The following is a 19,713-nucleotide window of genomic DNA, read 5'->3' on the forward strand; positions in this document are numbered from 1 at the left end:
AAATAGGAAGTGGAGAATCAGTTGGGCAGGAACATTAAGATGCTGCGATCCGATCGAGGTGGTGAGTATCTTAGTATAGAGTTCCTTGACTATCTTAAGGAATGTAGGATTATCTCACAATTGACACCTACCAGGACACCACAACTTAATGGTGTGGCTAAGAGGCGCAATCGAACCTTGTTGGATATGGTTCGTTCCATCATGAGTCGAGCTTCGCTACCAATCTCATTTTGGGGGTATGCCTTAGAGACTGCCACCCATATCCTTATTCTAGTCCCTAAAAAGAAGGTTGCCAAAACACCTGATGAGATGTGGACCGGAAAAGTTCCTAATCTGGACCACATCAAGATTTGGGGTTGTGAGGATTTCGTGAGGTGCGAGTCTCACGATAAGATCGAACCTCGAAGTGAAAGGTGTATTTTCATTGGCTACCCACATATATTCTTTGGTTACCTCTTCTACAGACCTAGTGATAATGTCGTCTTTGTAGCAAGGAGAGGAGTCTTTTGCAAGAGAGAATTCATGAGCCAAAGAAATAGTGGGAGGCAAATTGACCTTCAAGAAATTCAAGAGTCTGGTGGTGAAGGAACCTCAAACCCTAGCAATCAACCTGAGTAGGAAACTCCTGTTGATTTGACAGAAGAGTCTGTACCTCTGAGGCGTTCCACGAGAGTTAGGAATGCACCTGAGCATTACTATGGTTTCCATATTACTGTGGAATATGATACACTTATCAGTGATAACACACTGGTCAGTCTGGATGAACCTAACAACTACACGGAAGCCATGGCAGGCCTAGAGGCTGCTAAATGGAAAGAGGCTATGGACAGCGAGATACAATCCATGTATGGCAATCAAGTTTGGAACTTGGTTGACAATGTACCAGGTCGTAAGACAGTCGGATGCAAAGGGCGTGACTGGTTGCAAAGGGCTTTTCTTAAACTCCGGGAGTTGATTATGATGAGACCTTTTCACCAGTAGCGAAGATTAAGTCTATTAGGGTTATGTTAGCCATTATTGCATTTCATGATTATGAAATATGGCAAATGGATGTCAAAACCGCTTTCCTTAATGGAAAGTTAGCTGAGGATGTTTACATGAATCAACAAGAGGGTTTTGTAGATGCCAAATACCCTAATAGAGTGTGTAAGCTTGTGAAATCCGTTTATGGATCGAAACAAGCATCTTGCAAATGGAATCTTTGCTTCGATGAGAAAGTCAAAGAGTCTGGGTTTTCGAGGAGCGAGGATGAGTCCTGTGTATATGTTAGGGCTACTGGGAGCATAGTTAGCTTTTTGGCATTGTATTTGGATGACATACTACTCATAGGAAATGATATCCCAACTCTGTAGGAAGTTAAGTCCTGGCTTGGGAAGTATTTCACTATGAAGGACATTGGAGAAGCTGCCTATATCGTAGAGATAAGGATTTTGAGAGACAGGAGTAAAAGTCTAATTAGACTTAGTCTGAGTACCTACTTGGAAAAGGTGCTGAATAGATTCAACATGCTGAATTCCAAGAAAGGAGAATTACCGTTCCAGAGTAACGCCAGACTGAGTAAGACTTAGAGCCCGAGTACAAAGGATGAGATAGCAGAGATGAGTCAAGTACTGTATGCTTCCGCTGTATGCTCGATCATCTATGCTATGACCTGTACTCATCCTGATGTGGCCTTTGCATTGAGCATCGTCAGCAGATATCAGGGGAACCCTGGCAAGGCTCACTGGACTGCGGTAAGGAACATTCTCAAGTACATGCGGAGGACTAAGGACTGGGTCCTTACCCTCAGTGGGAGTGATAACTTGAGAGTAGTAGGGTACAGTGATGCTAGCTTTTAGACTGATAGGGATAATTTTCGCTCTTAGTCAGCTGGGTCTTTACCTTAAACGGAGGAGCAATTTCTTGGAAAAGTTTAAAGCAGGAGACAGTGGCTGATTCAACTTGCGAATCAGAGTATATAGCGGCAAGCGAGGCAGCAAAGGAGGCTATATGGCTAAAGAACTTCATTGGAGACATTGGAGTTGTACAATCTATAAATGAGCCTATAGAGAATTTCTATGATAGTGAAAGTGCAGTCGCCTTAGCAAAGGAACCAAAGGATCACGGGAGATCCAGACACATCGACATAAAATACCATTTCATCAGACATCGAATAGAAGAAGGACTCCTCGTGGCAAAGTGGGTATCATCGGATGAGAACCCGGCAAATCCCTTCATGAAGGGACTGAGCAGGGTTAAGCATCTCCAACATGCGAGGTATGTAGGGCTGAAGGATGATATTAGTTTTAGTAGTTGTATATCTTTGAAATGTGTAAAGTGTACTTGACATTTGATGATGAATAAAAGTTGTTGTTTATTTATGAGTAAAGTGTTGCCATCTTTTTTCAATCGTTTACTATCATTTCATTTTGCATGTTTTGACTTCCAGAATAATTATGTTATTGTATTCCATATTATTCAAATTCACCACAGTTGGTCATATGTTGGAAGTAGATATGAATCAAGACTGTCATGTAGTTGGTTGTAGATGTCTAAGATGTTGGACATTGCAAAGTGTTGCTACAGCACTCATGAGTGCTCATAAGTTCTGAGTATTGGACTTAACCCACACTCACTGGTATCACTTCATGGAATCTATCTCGAGTGATCATGAGACGGTAATATCATATAAGTCTTCAAACCTAGAGATATGACTTGTTGCCTATGAGTTGGTTATATATTGATTGTACGAAAACGCATTGGTAACTCGATGTTATAAAACGTGCCTTTGTGTATGATTCAACAAGTAGTAGAACAAGCATATGAGTCGAAGTTTATTTGTTCCTTCTTGGATTAGAAACGATATATGGGCCCCTCGATGATTTTGTGTTGACTCATGTACCGGGCCTGGTCAGAACTAAGTTGATGTGTTCAACTAAGTTCTATGTGAAACAAATCGGAAATAGAGAAACAAACTATTGTACAATAAGTAAGACAATGTCCCATGTATTTGTCCAGTTGATATCTAGAACAGAGGATTATATGATCACTTATCTTAAATGGCGTATCATCATCATTTCAGTTCTGCGAGACCTTCAAAGAGCTACGATTGCTGATTGGTTCCTGAAGTCATACTTGCAGTTATAGTTATTAGACTTATCCAAGTGGGAGACTATTGGATAATGTGTCTAAGTCCATAACTATTTCTGGTATGTACTTAACCTGGTTGGCATGGTCCATTTGGATTACATGTCATTGCAACACTTGGATAGACTAAATGAGAGAAAGGACACGTAAGGATTATTAATATATTATAAGTTCTAATATATTAATAATATTATTTATTTAGTATTGATCAAAGGATCTTCAAGAAGAAGACCGAAGGATTTCACTAAAACTCCCAGAGTTGACTATGATGAAACCTTCTCACCGGTTGCGAAAATAAAGTCTATTAGGGTGATGCTATCCATTGCTGCATTTCATGACTATGAGATATGGCAGATGGATGTGAAAATCGCTTTCCTTAATGGGAAGTGGGCTAAGTATGTTTACATGGCTCAGCTAGAGGGTTTTGTCGATGAAAAGCACCCTAATAGAGTGTGTAAGCTTGAGAAGTCCATTTATGGACTGAAACAAGCATCTCGCAGATGGAATCTTTATTTCGATGAGAAAGTCAAAGAGTTTGGTTTTCTACGAAGTGAGGATGAATCATGTGTATTTGTTAAAGCTAGTATGAGTATAGTTAGCTTCCTCGTATTGTATGTCGATAACATACTACTCATACGAAACGACATCCCGACGTTGCGGGAAGTAAAGTCCTTGCTTGGGAAGTGCTTCTCTATGAAGGACCTTAGAGAGGCTGCCTATATTTTGGGAATAAGGATAGTGAGAAACATAAGTAAAATACTAATAGGACTTAGTCAGAATAATTACTTGGACAAGGTACTAAAGCATTTTAGTATGGAGAATTCCAAGAATGGGGAGATACCAATCCAAAGTAATGCCAAGTTGAGTAAGACTCAAAGCCTGAGTACCGAAGCTGAGATAGCAGAGATGAGCCGAGTACCATACGCTTCCGCAGTTGGCTCTATTATGTTTGCTATGGCTTGTACTCACTCTAATGTGGCCTTCTCTTTGAGCATGGTCAGTAGATATCAAGAGAACCCTGGCAAAGCATATTGGACCGCGGTCAAGAATATTCTTAAGTACCTTCGGAGGACCAAGAAATAGTTTCTAGTCCTCGGTGGGAGTGATGACTTAAGGGTGCGAGGGTATAGTGACGCCAGTTTTTAGACCGACAGGGACAACTACTGTTCGCAATTGGGCTGGGTCTTTACCCTAAATGGAGGAGCAGTGACTTGGAAAAGTTCCAAGCAAGAGACCGTGGCTGATTCAACGTGCGAATCAGAGTATATAGCGGCGAGCAAAGCGTCAAAGGAGGCGATATGGTTGAATAACATCATTGGATACCTTGGAGTTGTGCCAGCCATAAAGGTGCCCATGGAAATTTTCTGTGATAATGAAGGAGGGGTTGCCTTGACCAGGGAACCGAGGGATCATGGCAGATCTCAACATATCGACAGAAAATATCACTTTATTCGACATCAGGTGGAAGGACTCCTCGTAGTGAAGAGGGTATCATCGGAGAATAACCCAGCATATTCGCTTACGAAGGGACTGAGTAGGGTTATACACTTGCAGCACGCTAGGAGCATCGTGCTGAAGGACGATATTAGTTTAGATTAGATAGCTTTGAAACACGTAATAGATAAATGTAATTGGCATTTGATGATTAAATGAAGGAGTACTATTTATAATTAAAGTTACTGTCTTATGTTGATTATTTACCTATTGTTTCACTTTGCATGTTTTGACTTCCTGAATAATAAGATTATTCAAACATTCCACAGTCGCTCATACTTTAGGAGTAGGTTGTTGGATAAGGTGTCTAAGTCCATAACTATTTCTGGTATGTACTTGACCCAGTTGGCATGGTCCATTTGGGTTGCATGGCATTGCAACACTTGGATAGATTAAATGAGAGAAAAGACACTTAAGGATTATTAATATATTATAAGTTCTAATATATTAATAATATTGTTTATTTAGAATTGATCAAAGAATTAAATTGAAATTAATTAAGTGATCAAAAAGAGACTAATTAAATATATGAGGTTGATTGTGTAAATCGTCTATTCTTGTATAGTGGGCTAATGATCCATGGTTTGTATGGATTGGGCTAAAACCCATAAGGTGCTCCATGAATAGTTCATGGAGGTTACAAACCCATGGATCATGGAATATGGAAAGCCATGACAATTAGGGTTTACATGTGTAACCCTAATTGTGTGACAACTATATAAAGACCGCTTGTCTTGCAAAATTTGCACTATGACAAGCAAGTAAAGAGGGCTAGCCTATTTTGAGGTGTTAGTGAACTTCTCTCAAGGTTATTCCAAGTATTGTGGTGTTGTGTGAGGCATTTGAGGCATCACACTTCAGGTGCTAGGCTCACAAGGTTCTCAAGGAATCCAAACAACAAAAGGTATGTTCTTCTTCTAGGATTTATGTTTAAAAGTTCCTCATGCTATGGTAGATAGGTTAAGAACCTTGGAAAATCAAATTTGCATGTATCATAGTAAAACATAGATCCAAGGTTTCTAGGGTTGCATGTGTTGGATAAGGTGTCTAAGTCCATAACTTATTTGGTACATACTTGACCCGACCCGACATGGTCCATTTGGGTTGCACTTCACCCAAACGATTTATGGATAATTTTATGAGAATTGTATACTTACGATTTATTAATATATTATAAGTTATAATATATTAATATGAATTCATGTTATTTAATTAGTTTTAGTCTTAAATTAATTATGAATTAATTTAGAGATTAAAAGGAAGACTAATTAAATTGTGGGCTATTGTTTTATATGGTGTGGGATAATACTCATTAGTCAATGGGCTAAGCTTATATGGAAGTCCATGGATGATCCATGGAGCTTTTAACCCATGGATCCTTGGAAAAGGAAAGGTCATGGGTTATTAGGGTTTCACCCTAATCATGTACACTATATAAGCATGCTTATGTTGCATGGAATAGCCACTAGTGTCACTAGTGTGTGTGCTTGTGTGTGGCCGATTTTATAGTGTGTATACACTCTCTCAAAGTTTTCCAAGAGTTTGTGGTGATTTGTGATTCCATTTGAGGCATTCACACTATTGGTGCTTGGCCCTTAAACTCCTTAAGAATCAAACTCATCAAAAAGGTATGTAATCTCATCTAATTCTTTTATGTTTAAAAGTACCCCATGCCATGTTAGATAGGTTATGAACCTTGGAAAATTATTATTTTGCATGTATTTAGACAAACATAGATCCAAGGTTTATTAGGGTTGCATGCACACTTAGGAAGTGTTAGATTGCTCAAAACCCAACAGTGGTATCAGAGCCTAGGCTTGCTTGTTTGATACTTGATGCAAAATAGTGAAAAAAGTTGAAATTTTTTGCTGTCTGCATGATGGACTCGCCGAGTCCAAGGCAAATTCATCCTACTCGCCGAGTAGGTTCGTGCACTCGGCGAGTAGAAGGTTCAGAATGCAGATTTTCGACTTTTGCTGCTGGAAATGGACTAGAAACTTTACCCTAAACTGTTTTGATGTTTTAAAACTTATTTTAGTTGGTGTAATGGTTGTTGTAATCCATTTACAATAGCATATATCAAAATTTCATGCTTTGTATGTGTTCATATAATTCTTGAAACTTTGATAACAATGTTCATGTTCTTATGAATTTAGAAGATGATAGGAATTATTTGCTAATTGTTTAGGATTAATTCTTGATCATTTATGTGTTTTAATGGAGTCCATAATTTGTCCTCAAGTTATGGATATCCAAATGTCACTTTTCTTAAACACACATTAAAAATACATAAGTTACATATGATGAAGAGTTTTCATTTTATGAACCTTTAATTCATAAGTTATGAAATGAAAAGTTTTGAAGAGTTACAAAACTTGCCCTCAACTTTTGGAATTTGGAAAAGTTTCACACACTTTAATAAACTTTAATACCATACCCTAGAAGTTTTAAAAGTTAAAATTCTACCCTTATACTATTATAACATTAATGGTTAATTATTATATATGTATAAGAACAAGTCGTTTTACCGTTAGTAGGCCTCATTCACGAAGCCGGTCTATAAGGTGGGTTTAAGGTTGTTGCCTATAAAATGGCAACTTAATGGGTGTCCACTCTCACCCACCGCTTGCTTGATCGGTGGAGGGTCGTTAGTCGAACGGGTAGGATAATGACTTTAAATTCTCATTAAAAGTATAATGATTATTATAAAGTAGCTAAATATTTTTTTTAATTAATTCCCAATCTTAGTTACTTTAGGAAAAATGTGAATTTGGTGCTAGCCCATGGAATTCACACTTTGTACCTTACCAAGTCGTTGGTGGAGCGTGTGTGGTTAACCGGCACACTAACTTGGACTAGTAAGGATCACGAAGGGTGACTTAATGTTTGTCATAGATCAATGGAGCGTGTGTGGTTAACCGACACATTGATTGGGTGATAATATTAAGGGTACCAAGTGAATTGGTATGGTTATTCACACCTTGTTTTGTGATCCTCGGCATCCCAGTCACAAAATTTGAGAGGGCACACTCGAAATTGAAACATGCCATTGAAAAGTTCAATGAATCTCAAAAGATCTTGGAATTTCAAATCCAATTAAAACCTAATAAATTATTTCGTTTTTCATGGTGGAAATTGGTGAATCGTCATTCGCCTACCTTCAAATATTTTATAGCTTGGATTACGGTATCCCTCTTCCAAATTATAAAATATTGTGTTAGGTCCTAGCCTTAATATTTCATATTGGGTGTTATATTAAGGACTTTGAATCAACTAACTTGATTTTCTCCCATTATAGATGTATGGTTCAAACAACTATGATCTTCCCAAATCTCTTGAAGATGGTGTCCCTCAACATCATGCTTCACTTCCTCCACCTCCTCCAATTATTCTCCCTCACCCACAAGTTCTTGAAAAGTTTAAAGTCACTCAATCCCTATTGGCAAGCATAGTCTATGTGTGCTCACATCTTGGAGATAAAAGTCACATATTGACAAGCCGAGAGAGTTGGGTGTCAAAGTCTCGTGAAGGTTGGATGTTCAATCACTTTCTTAGTAACATAGTGAGTCTCTTTGGGACTACTATGAGACAGACTATGACATGACCCTTAATGATGTTATCTATTTGCTTGGTGTTGTGGAATCAGCAATGATTTGGAACACCAGTAAAGCAAATTTGATTAAAAGAACAACTTCCCAAGTCTTAAATGGACATTGACAATGGTAGCATTGGATATCTAGAAAAAAGATTTCTCTTCCCAATTGAAAGGGATAGGCCATAGTCAACTCGGTTGACCAAATGGTAAAGAGAAAGGCTAAGTCTGAGATAGTCTCATGTGCCATTACCAAAGGGTCCATGTGTTTTGTTGCCAAAGGAAGGGGCATTGGTTGTGAAGCTTCCCTATTCACCTGAAAGGTCATAAGGTTGATCAAGTCAAAAAGTTTGACTCTACTTCAGTTAAAGTCCACTGACTAACTCTATTAAGTTTCTATTTGGAGATTCTTATTACATAATGTGAATGGGTCACATGTTGATGGTTTTAAGAATCAAAAGAAAAGATAGGAAGCTTAAAGTAAGTATATGTTGATTCTGATTGCGAAGGTGGGTTTCGATCGCATGGTTCGGTAATCAGAATTTTGAGCTATTGCTTAAGAGTTATAATATATTGCTTATGAATAGATAACAACAAGGTTTTCATGTGGATTGTAAGGATAAGTTTTTCTGCAAAGTTTTAAAATAAAAGAAAAAAAAGGGTTTTAATTTTATTTATTTTAAAAATATCCTTACAATGGCATCTGTGGAAAATTGTTGCTTATATGTTTCCAGTAATAGCAATATTGGAAAGTGGATTTGATTCTTTCATTTGTGGTAGTGTCTGAATTTACCAAATAAAGAAAGTTTTTCATCACCCAAGTTTCAATTGGACAAAAACTTGGAATCATACAAGTTGTATTGTATGATGAATGAGAATTTTCATCTTTGAAAACTAAGACTAATTTTTTGATCACATGTATATGTGAGTCAAATGAAGGACTAAGGAATTAGGTACATTGGGTGTGCGCTGGTCAAGGTCCACCACAAAGATTAATTTGTCATGATTTACTAAAGATTAGTAAATATGATTATACTTATGAAGTTAAGTATAATTCTATAACATTGGAAAGGTTACAATGTATGACAAAACAAATGAGAAGAATCAAATTAGGCAGAAAGATAAAAGTTTCTCAAATTTGAAAGGATGGGAGAGTACTTTAGTATCGTATTTCATGATCATCTTAATGATTATGAAACCATATCACAAATTCATACTCTAAGGACGTCTTAGTGCATTGTTATGGATAAGAAGAGAGGTCATGAATTGTTGGATTGGTTAAAATCAAGAAGATGAGTCATACTTCGTTCCAAAACAATTCTTAGAGTCATACTCCAAGATTGTAACCTTGAGTGACATAAAGGAAGATTTATTAACACTAGTCAAATGTAAGAGTAAAATGTTTTCTACTCTTGTATATTTGAGATTGGTAAGTTGTGATGTCTTGGATAAGACAAAGACCAACTAAGACCAATTGTGTGAAGTGTTAGTCTTGATAAGAATCCGCACTATCCCTTGAATATTTGTTTTGGATGGTTCTTGACTAGAGAAACTTATATGTCAAGGGGGCAGTGGGAGCCTTAAAGATCCTGAAAGAGTTTCAAGATTTAATCAAGAGTAAAACCTGTAATTTATCACTAGCACACGACTTAAGGTTTGCAACCTATCGTGTTGACATAATTCTTATTTTTGTACCTACTTCAAATAAGTTGAATTTGCATGTGAGTTATCAGAGTTCAACTTGGAAGCATTGGTGGGCCTTGTGCTACCAAGGTGACAAGAAACTAAGATTGAACAAGTTTAATCCATGTAAGGCTGAATTTGTCACTAACCTTATCTTGTGATTATGGTTTTGATAAATTCACATGGATAGGAACTCATACACTATAAAATCTAAGTGTCATAAGGTTTCTCTCCGGTTCATGAAAATGATGGTGAGGAAACGCTTTCATTAAGTAGATTTTACGTAGATATCAATTGTGTTATTTGCATTTTCAAAAGTCGTTAGTGGAGCGTGTGTGGTTAACCGGCACACTAACATGGACTTGTGAGAAATGGCAAAGGTCTAAACAATTAAGACTATGATTACGGTATCCCTTTTCATAGTTCTGAAAATTGTTTAGACACACATGTGAGCTATCTAAGAAAGGATGTATGAATCTAAATTTCAGAAGTCCAGCAGATTTCTGGAAATATGTCAGAGCTAGTGGGAGCATAAGTGTTTTGATGATAATCATCATGTTAGTGGGAGCATGATTATTACGTTTAGTGTTGCAAGTTAGCAATGTTAATTATAGAAAACAAAGTTTCAATTCGTGAAGTTGCAGGGGTTGAAAAGTTGTTTTGCTATAATTAAGGGAGAGGAAATTATACTTCATTTCAATTCTAAAGCTTAGATTGAGATTTAAATCATATTTAGTCAAGAATATATATATGAATTTTATGTTGGAATGGTTCAACTTGAAGAAATTCTATATATATTGTGTTCTCAAAATTCAATTATGACTACGGCATCCCTCTTCATAGTTAAATTTTGAAAACATGGCAAATAAAAAAATATTGTAGCAAAAGACTGGTCTAGTATCATGTCTTTATGTGAGACTTCATGAATCGTGTCTCATATGCTTCGGATATAGGATCGACTTCATGTGCTATAATATTCATCTTTTCTAAATTTTCCAAATGCTTAAGGCATTGAGAAGGGAAAAGTCTAGAACCCGATATGACTAAAGTGATTAAGCAATTGTCGAGGACAAATCTGAGGTTCGCCAAAGATTGGTTGCTCAGGGAAAGTTGGAAGTATGATGTAAGTTGTCGGAAAGGACCATATTGACATATTCTGAAAAGAAGTAACTCTTGTTCGGAAGTGATAGTCAAAATGGGACTATGGAAATGTCTCCATAGGTGGAAGTTATTCAATCTATGTAAGATTAGAAAACCTTAATGCAAGAAGGATGTTCAAAGCAATGTACTTTGAATATGAGACTTCCGTTCCATAGAAGTAAACATTCTTTGGAATACTCTGTAATGACTGGTGACAAGGTTTTGGTGACTTTGTGCATAATCATTACAAGAGGAACATTGCATAAAAGTTTAAAATCTAACAGATTTTTTGGTAAATGATAGGAATCAAGGATTCTCACATTTACAATAAGGATTTGGGATTGTGAAATGAGTATCAATGGAATCATGTTCAATTGATCTACATCACAGAGTAAAGATCATAGACAAACATAGTGTGCATACTAGGAGTATGGCATAACTATTGTTTAGAAAACAAAGTATACATGCTAGGAGCATGGGACAACTGTTGTTTTCATTCAAGTCTTAGGTTGATTGTTTGAAACATTATACAATGAATAATGTGTAATCAATATGGTGATAAATAAAAGGTGGTTATATTTATATTCAAAAGGGTTCTGAGACCATATTGGATTCGATTATTATTGTGTTTCACTTTGCATGTTTTGACTTCCAAAATAGCTAGGTTATTCTTTCTGAATGACTAAGTTATTTAAACACTCCACAGTCGTTCATATGTTGGAAGTAGGTATCAATCAAGACTGTCATGAATCGAGTTTGTAGATGGCTAAATGGGTTTAGTCATAGCAATGGTTGCTACAACATTCATGAGTGCTCATAAGTTATGAGTATTGGAATAAACCCACGCTCACTTGTATCACTTCATGGAATTTATCTCGAGTGATCGTGAGACGGTAATATCATATAAATCTTCAAACCTAGAGATATGAGTTGTTACCTATGAGTTGGTTGTGCATTGATTGCACGTAAACGCATAAGTAACTTGATGTTATAAAACCTGCCTTTGTGTACAATTCAACAAGTAGTAGAACAAGCATATGAGTCAAAGTTTATCTGTTCCTTCTAAAATAGAAGCGATATCTGGGCCCCTCGATGATTTTGTTGTGACCTATGTACCGGCCGGTCAGAACTAAATTGATGTGTTCGATTAAGTTCTTTGTCAAACAAATCGAAAATCGGGAAACAAACTGCTGGACAATAAGTACGACGTTGTTCCATGTATTTGTCCGACTGATATCATGAGAACAGAGGATTATATGATCACTTATCTAAAATGGCGCTTCATAGTTCAACAAAGTTTTCGAGAGCTACGATTGCTGGTTGGTTCCTGAAGTAACATACGCAAATATAGTTATTAGACTTATCCAAGTAGGAGTCTGTTGGATAAGGTGTCTAAGTCTATAACTTATTTGGTACATACTTGACCCGACCCGGAATGGTCCATTTGGGTTGCACTTCACCCAAACGATTTATGGATAATTTTATGAGAATTGTATACTTACGATTTATTAATATATTATAAGTTATAATATATTAATATGAAGTCATGTTATTTAATTAGTTTTAGTCTTAAATTAATTATGAATTAATTTAGAGATTAAAAGGAAGACTAATTAAATTGTGGGCTATTGTTTTATATGGTGTGGGCTAATACTCATTAGTTAATGGGCTAAGCTTATATGGAAGTCCATGGATGATCCATGGAGCTTTTAACCCATGGATCCTTGGAAAAGGAAAGGTCATGGGTTATTAGGGTTTCACCCTAATCATGTACACTATATAAGCATGCTTATGTTGCATGAAATAGCCACTAGTGTCACTAGTGTGTGTGCTTGTGTGTGGCCGATTTTATAGTGTGTATACACTCTCTCAAAGTTTTCCAAGAGTTTGTGGTGATTTGTGATTCCATTTGAGGCATTCACACTATTGGTGCTTGGCCCTCAAACTCCTTAAGAATCAAACTCATCAAAAAGGTATGTAATCTCATCTAATTCTTTTATGTTTAAAAGTACCCCATGCCATGTTAGATAGGTTATGAACCTTGGAAAATTATTATTTTGCATGTATTTAGACAAACATAGATCCAAGTTTTATTAGGGTTGCATGCACACTTAGGAAGTGTTAGATTGCTCAAAACCCAACAACATGTACACCTTAGGAGTGTTAGAATGCTCAAAACCCTTCATAGGTATGAAAGAAGATTGTCATGAATTGGTTTGTAGATTGTCTAAAGTGTATTAGACATATAAAAGGTTTGCTGCAACGTTCATGAGTGCTTATGAATAAGATATAAGCATTGGATTAAAGCCACGCTTGCTGGCATCACTTCATTGAATTTATTATGAGTGATCGCAAGATGATAATATCATATGGTCTCAAAACCTAGATATATGGTTTATTGTTTGCTTTTTGATTGTGCGTTGATAATGCGTAAACGCATCAGTAACTTGATGTTATAAAACGCATTGTTGTGTAGGATTTGATGAGTGAATGGTAAATACATATAAGTCGAAGTTTATCTGTTTCTTATATCCTAAGAGGGTAAAAGCGATATCTGGGCCCCTCGATGATTTTGTTTGACTTATGTGCCAGGCCCGGTCAGGACTGAATTGATGTGTTCAATTAAGTTCTATGTCATGCGAATCATAGATCAAGAAACAAATTGTTGGACAATAAGTATGACTATGTTCCATGTAATTGTAAGCATGATATCTAGAAAGGAGGACTATACGATCCCTTATATAAAGGACAGGTCACTGATAAGATCAGAGTTCGACAACGTCTTTGAGATCTACGATCCCTAATTGGATTGTACTTACATTTGTAGTTAGTAGACTTATCCAAGTGGGAGACTGTTGGATTAGTGTCTAAGCCCGTAACTATATTTGGTATGTACTTGAGCCGGTTATGCATGATCCTTTTGGGTTGCTTTCACAAAAACAACATGATAGGATGATTTATGAAGTGAGATGTTATTATGGTTTATTAATATATTATATGAATAATACATTAAAGGTGAAATCATATAGTTTAATTAATATTAGACAAGAATTAATTCTGTGGCTAAAAACATTAATTAAATAAAGGGGACTGAAACAGTCAAATGTGTGATAGTTGAATATTGGGATGGGAGGCCTTATGGACTAGGCATGGACGAAATAAGGGATGTGTCCATCCTAATTTCGGCCATAAAGGCCCTATTCCAGAAGATTCGTTGGACTGCTTAAGGCCTAATCTATCCATTAGGGTTTTGACTAAAACCCTAGCAGCACAAGTATAAATAAGACCCCTAGGGATTCAGATTTCGGTCACTGGAAAGCCTAAAAGAGTTTATAGCAGAAATTGTGCCATCCCCTCTCTCTCAATTAGCATCCTCTTGTTTGTGGTGTTTGTATGCCATTAGAGGAGTGCCATTTGTGACTACAAGCTCCAAGACAAGAAGATTCAAGCCATTGCAGAAGAGGTAATCATCTAGTTCTGTTTTCATATGTTAATTTCGAAATATGTACTGCAAGATCTAGGGTTTATAAGTCTTGGATGAATTGTATGTACAATAGAGAAACCTAGATCCAAGCATTAGGGTTTGCATGAGCACATAGGATGTTCTTTTGGCTCAAACCCATCAGGATCTTGGGAAGCCTATTATATATTAGGAATCCAAATTTAGCAAGACAAATCTTGTATAATTTTAGGATTGTCATAAAAGAGCTACATCAATAAGATCCTTGAAAAGTTTTGCATGCAAACTACAAACCAAGTAACACCCTTGTTGCTAAAAGAGACATATTTAGTCTCAATTAGTACCCTAAATTAGACCTTAATGTTAAGGAGATATAGAAGGTTCTTTATGTTTTCTTTTCTGGGAATCTCATGTATGCTCAAATATGTATACGTCCCTATATTATAGTGATGCTAGGCAGATATCGAAGTAACCCAAGTATGGATCAGTGGACATAATCCAAATGGGTTTTAACATATCTATATAGGACAAAAATGCTATATGCTCAAATATAGAAAATCAGATGTGTTGGAGATCATTTGTATTCAAAATCTAATTTTATTAGATGCCAAAATGGTTATCGATCTGAATTGGGATACTTTTACATGTTAGCATGGTGAGCCATTTCATTGAATAGACTTCAGTAGCTTCTTCCATAATGTCATCATAATTTGTAGCATTTAAGGAGGTATCAAATTATGAAATATGATTGCAAAATTTTGTCAGGAGGCTACATACCATTGGTATTGAATGACCATAATATCCATGAAAATAAGATAAGAATATTATATTCAAACAACAACAGAAGTTCTAAGTCAAATTATATTGACATCCATAAGAACCAAAGCACAGGCAGGGAGAGTCGGACACGTTTCTGACTGTTAAAGAAAAAGCACAAATGGAAAAATATTTATAAAATAAACCAAGAAAAACTCCATGTAATGTCTCCGCTAATGAAGGGATTACACCCGTAGGTCTTTGATGAGCATACTACACATGTTGGTGTCCTATTGGTGTTTTAGTGGGAGTTTATTCGTGCTTTATAATAAATTTTTTTGTGTACAAACTAAGGATTCAGTTCATTCCATTATTAGTTGCACTTCTTTAAAGTTTGATCTCACTTCAAACTAATGAGGAACTTAGATGAAATCCATTATTATTTCAAAAACCATACATTCATGTTTAATCTACGTCGCTTGGTTATACTTGTATATGTAACCATTGATGGGTTTAGTTGCATAAATTGTAACGAAGACCGCTTTGATCCTATACTATTATGATTAAAGGAAGAATTTTGTTTAAGGGTACCAATACTACGATAACATTCATTAAAGCGCTTATACGGTTATATATATATATATATATATATATATATATATTCATGATCTAGTGGGAGATTGTTAGATATCTTGGTACCACTAATACATATGTATATAAATAATGTTGTCATTAATTTTATATTATTATGGAAATTATATAAAAATTGTTGTTGGACTGTTTTATTTTATTAATAATTGAAGATAGTCATTTTCCATGTTTATCTTGTGGGTTTCCTGTTTGATTTAAGATCTTTTAAATCTTTAATATCTCTAACATTCTGTTATATCACTATCTATATAAATCTGTAATAAGAAGCAGATCCATGAAATGTAATGCACACATAAAATCCATGGGTCACATTGACGAGGGATTATAAAGAGTTCTTGAGATCAACTGAAAAACTCACCATATTCTTAAGATGTAGAACTCACAATAAACATTGGTATGTAATGCTCATCTTGTATAGGATTCGTTTAACCAGATTCGAGTTAACAACCCAAAAATACGACCCAAAAAAAATTGTTTTTAATATAATCAAAACTGCAATCAGAGCATCATATAATAAAACCATACGTGATGTATTCCAAAACATAGTAAAATACTGTGCGGAAAAACTGTATCATGCTACATCAGATCAAACATCTAAATCAATCCCAGGCTAAAGCTGAGGCGGTGGTGTGTGCAATGCCGTCATCCAGAGCTCTTCCCTTTGCTTGCGGAAGTACCTGAAACCAAAACTGAAACTGTAAGCACGAAGCTTAGTGAGCTCCCCCAAACTACCACATACCATACAATAACACATAAACACATATTGGGCCTTGCCCACTGCATCGGGCCGAAACCCGGAAACTGCATCGGACCAAAGTCCGGAACTGGCTGGGACCTTGTCCCCTGCATCGGACCGAAGTCCGGAACTAACTGCATCGGACCGAAGTCCGGAACTGACTGCATCGGACCGAGTCCGGAACTGACTGGGACCGTGTCCCCTGCATCGGACCGAGGTCCGGGACTGACTGCACATAGCATAGCATATCATAACCATTTATATTGCATACTGCATCGGGCCGTGGCCCGGAACATAAACACATACACATAGCACACAAAACATGTCTGAACCACGAAGGCATCAAACATACGAACTACTACATCGGACCGAAGTCCGGAACTACTATTAACTGGACGGGCCGGCATTGTGGCCTTAGACCCGTCCCTACGGAAAGGAGACTCACCTCGTCAGCTAGCGGATGAGTGTGCGGCTCGGAAAGCTAACGGCTGCTGCTCCTGAATCTCCTCGGCTACAAATCCATAAACACACTCAATCAATCACTAGCACTATACTCAGGGTAAAATGACCCTTTTACCCTTGGTCAAAGTTGACTTACTCAGGGCTGACTCGCCGAGTCGGGATACCCGACTCGCCGAGTCCTAGATTCTCCGCTCAACTCTTACATGCTGTTACTCGTCGAGTGTGGCATCGACTCGACGGGTACCCTCTGGATCCAAGAACTCAGATGATCTTCATCCGACTCGCCGAGTCAGATGAACAGACTCGACGAGTTGTTCTTAATCCTTAAGGAGATTGCCTTGGACTCGCCGAGTTGTATGAACAACTCGCCGAGTCCCTCCATTACTGAGTCTACTCTTAACTCGCTGAGTCCACTCCCTAACTCACCTAGTCCACTCGACACTGAAGAAACTGGAGAACTCGGGACCCGCGACGTGACTCGTCGAGTCGTTCTTCCGACTCGCCGAGTCGCCGCCATGCAACATATTTTTACTCGATTTCTCTTGAATCCAACACATGCAAATGATAGATCTAGGTCCATTAAGCTGTTTTACCACGTAAAGTTTCCAACTTTACGTGCACCACTACACGAATGAGGGAAATAAGGCTAAAATATGCACAATAAGGGTAGATCCATGGCTAATAAGCAATGTAACCCCAAAAAGACAGTGGATCTGGACTCTTCAACACCCCAACACTCAGATCCATAGGTGTTTCGGCTTAATAGTACAATCAAGCAAGCATAAAGCTTGGAACAAGCATCAAATAGCCCTTAAAAGAGCTCTAATGGAAGTTTAAGCATGAAACCAGAAGAGGACTCCGAAAATACCTGAATAAGTTCACACTTGACCTTGGATCTTGGCACAAGAGCTCGTTTCCTTGCTTCCTTCTTCTTCTCCTTCTTCACTCCTTCACCAAAATGGAATAAGATCACTTATAAGCTCACAAGAGGAAGGTTTAGGGTTTCTCACAGTGCTCACAGGGGAAAGTGACGAGATGGAGGCTATAATGGGGTTTAAATAGTGAGCAAACCCGGGGAGTTAGGGTTTCACCCAGACGGATGGACTCGCCGAGTCCAGGATATGGACTCGTCGAGTCGCCGGCTCCCGCGTGCCCAAGATGCGCGACCCGACTCGGCGAGTCAGGCTAGAACTCGCCGAGTCCCTCTTGAAAACTTAGCCCAAAACAAATTAATTAACATACCGGAAACGGGTCGTTACATTTATATTCATAAATTAATATTTCTTATATTCCGTCATGCCGGTACGCCAGAATTATTTGCGGAAAAAATAAATGATTGGCTGAAAGTAATTTCCTCATTCTCAACTTTTTATATTTTTCTCAATGGAGCTTATATATATATATATATATATATATATATATATATATATATATAGAGAGAGAGAGAGAGAGAGAGTGAGAGAGAGAGAGAGCTAGGTTAAGGTGTTTAATGTATCTATTGTATTATTGTATGCATAAATGTGGGCCAATCAAAATTTAAAATATAAATAAATAATTAAATAAATAAGGATAAATAGGTAATTTGATAATCAGTTTCCACAAATAATATCCTATAATTATGGTAACTATTGACTTTAGCCTCCTAGGTTTTCTCCATCGGCTTTTTAAAACCACCACCTATTCGATCCTAACCATTGCTACCGATGTTGAAGGGCACAACACAACCATAATTACCGTCATCACCGACGATCCTCCACCACTCGTCGCCTTCATCCACCAATGTCGGCCAACATGCGGAATCAACTGCTAGGCTCGATCTGAGACGAGCAGATGCAATTGCACTGTGAAGAGGCATCATGGATTCAACCATTCCCAATGCCCCAACAATCCTGAAGAATAACACCACAATGTTTAAATCGATTTTGCAGAATTTAGAAATAGGGTTGGTTATAGTGCGTGGTTCGGTGTGTTTTTTTGTATGTGTAATCGGTAAAGCATCTACCTTGAAGCTGCACGAGGGAGTGTTCTTGTAGATGACAAAAATGGAGAAATAGGTACATGTTTTGGGGCTAGGGTTATTGAAATTATGGTGGTTTGAGATGCGGTTGTTCGCATACCAGACATTAACGTTGATCTGCTTGCAGATGCCATTGCGCTGTGAAGAGGCATCATTGAGGATATGAGTGCAAGCCCAGATTTTCAATATCGAATCTTAGATCGTTCACAGGTAAGAAGTTTGCAATATCTTAATTTTGACTTTTCTGTTTGACCATTCAATGGCGAATATCCTTAGATCAATCCAGTTAAATTCAAAACCTGATTTCATTCGCTCCGATTATCACACTACCAACTGCGAATTCAATACCATTTGTTCCAATTGTAATCACTATTCTGATTTTGACTTCTTATTGATTGACAATCCAAATTGAGATACAATGCAGTTCATGCGTTCATCATCTGTTCATCATAGGACTTTGAGATTTGCTTTCAACAAACATATGTGCAAGAATATTTTTATTGACTTTAACAACTTCTTGTAGAATAACCATAGAAAGGTAAGAATGTTATGATCTTTTTCTTCTCGGTTTTATTATATAACAAGTGGAGAATGTT

General features: G+C 37.2%; 1 protein-coding gene across 1 annotated transcript; it reads right to left on the bottom strand.

The window, feature by feature from the left end:
• Nucleotides 1-18,787: 18,787 nt before the first annotated feature.
• LOC122196114 (uncharacterized) lies at nt 18,788-19,251 on the bottom strand. Its single transcript, XM_042898442.1, has 2 exons — nt 19,103-19,251; nt 18,788-18,989 (listed from the first exon to the last, which is right to left on the bottom strand). Exons 1-2 carry the CDS (start codon nt 19,249-19,251, stop codon nt 18,788-18,790), a joined length of 351 nt encoding a protein of 116 aa, XP_042754376.1.
• Nucleotides 19,252-19,713: the final 462 nt, after the last annotated feature.

Source organism: Lactuca sativa, chromosome 9 (genome assembly GCF_002870075.4).
Source record: "Lactuca sativa cultivar Salinas chromosome 9, Lsat_Salinas_v11, whole genome shotgun sequence".
NCBI classification, from domain to species: Eukaryota; Viridiplantae; Streptophyta; class Magnoliopsida; order Asterales; family Asteraceae; genus Lactuca; species Lactuca sativa.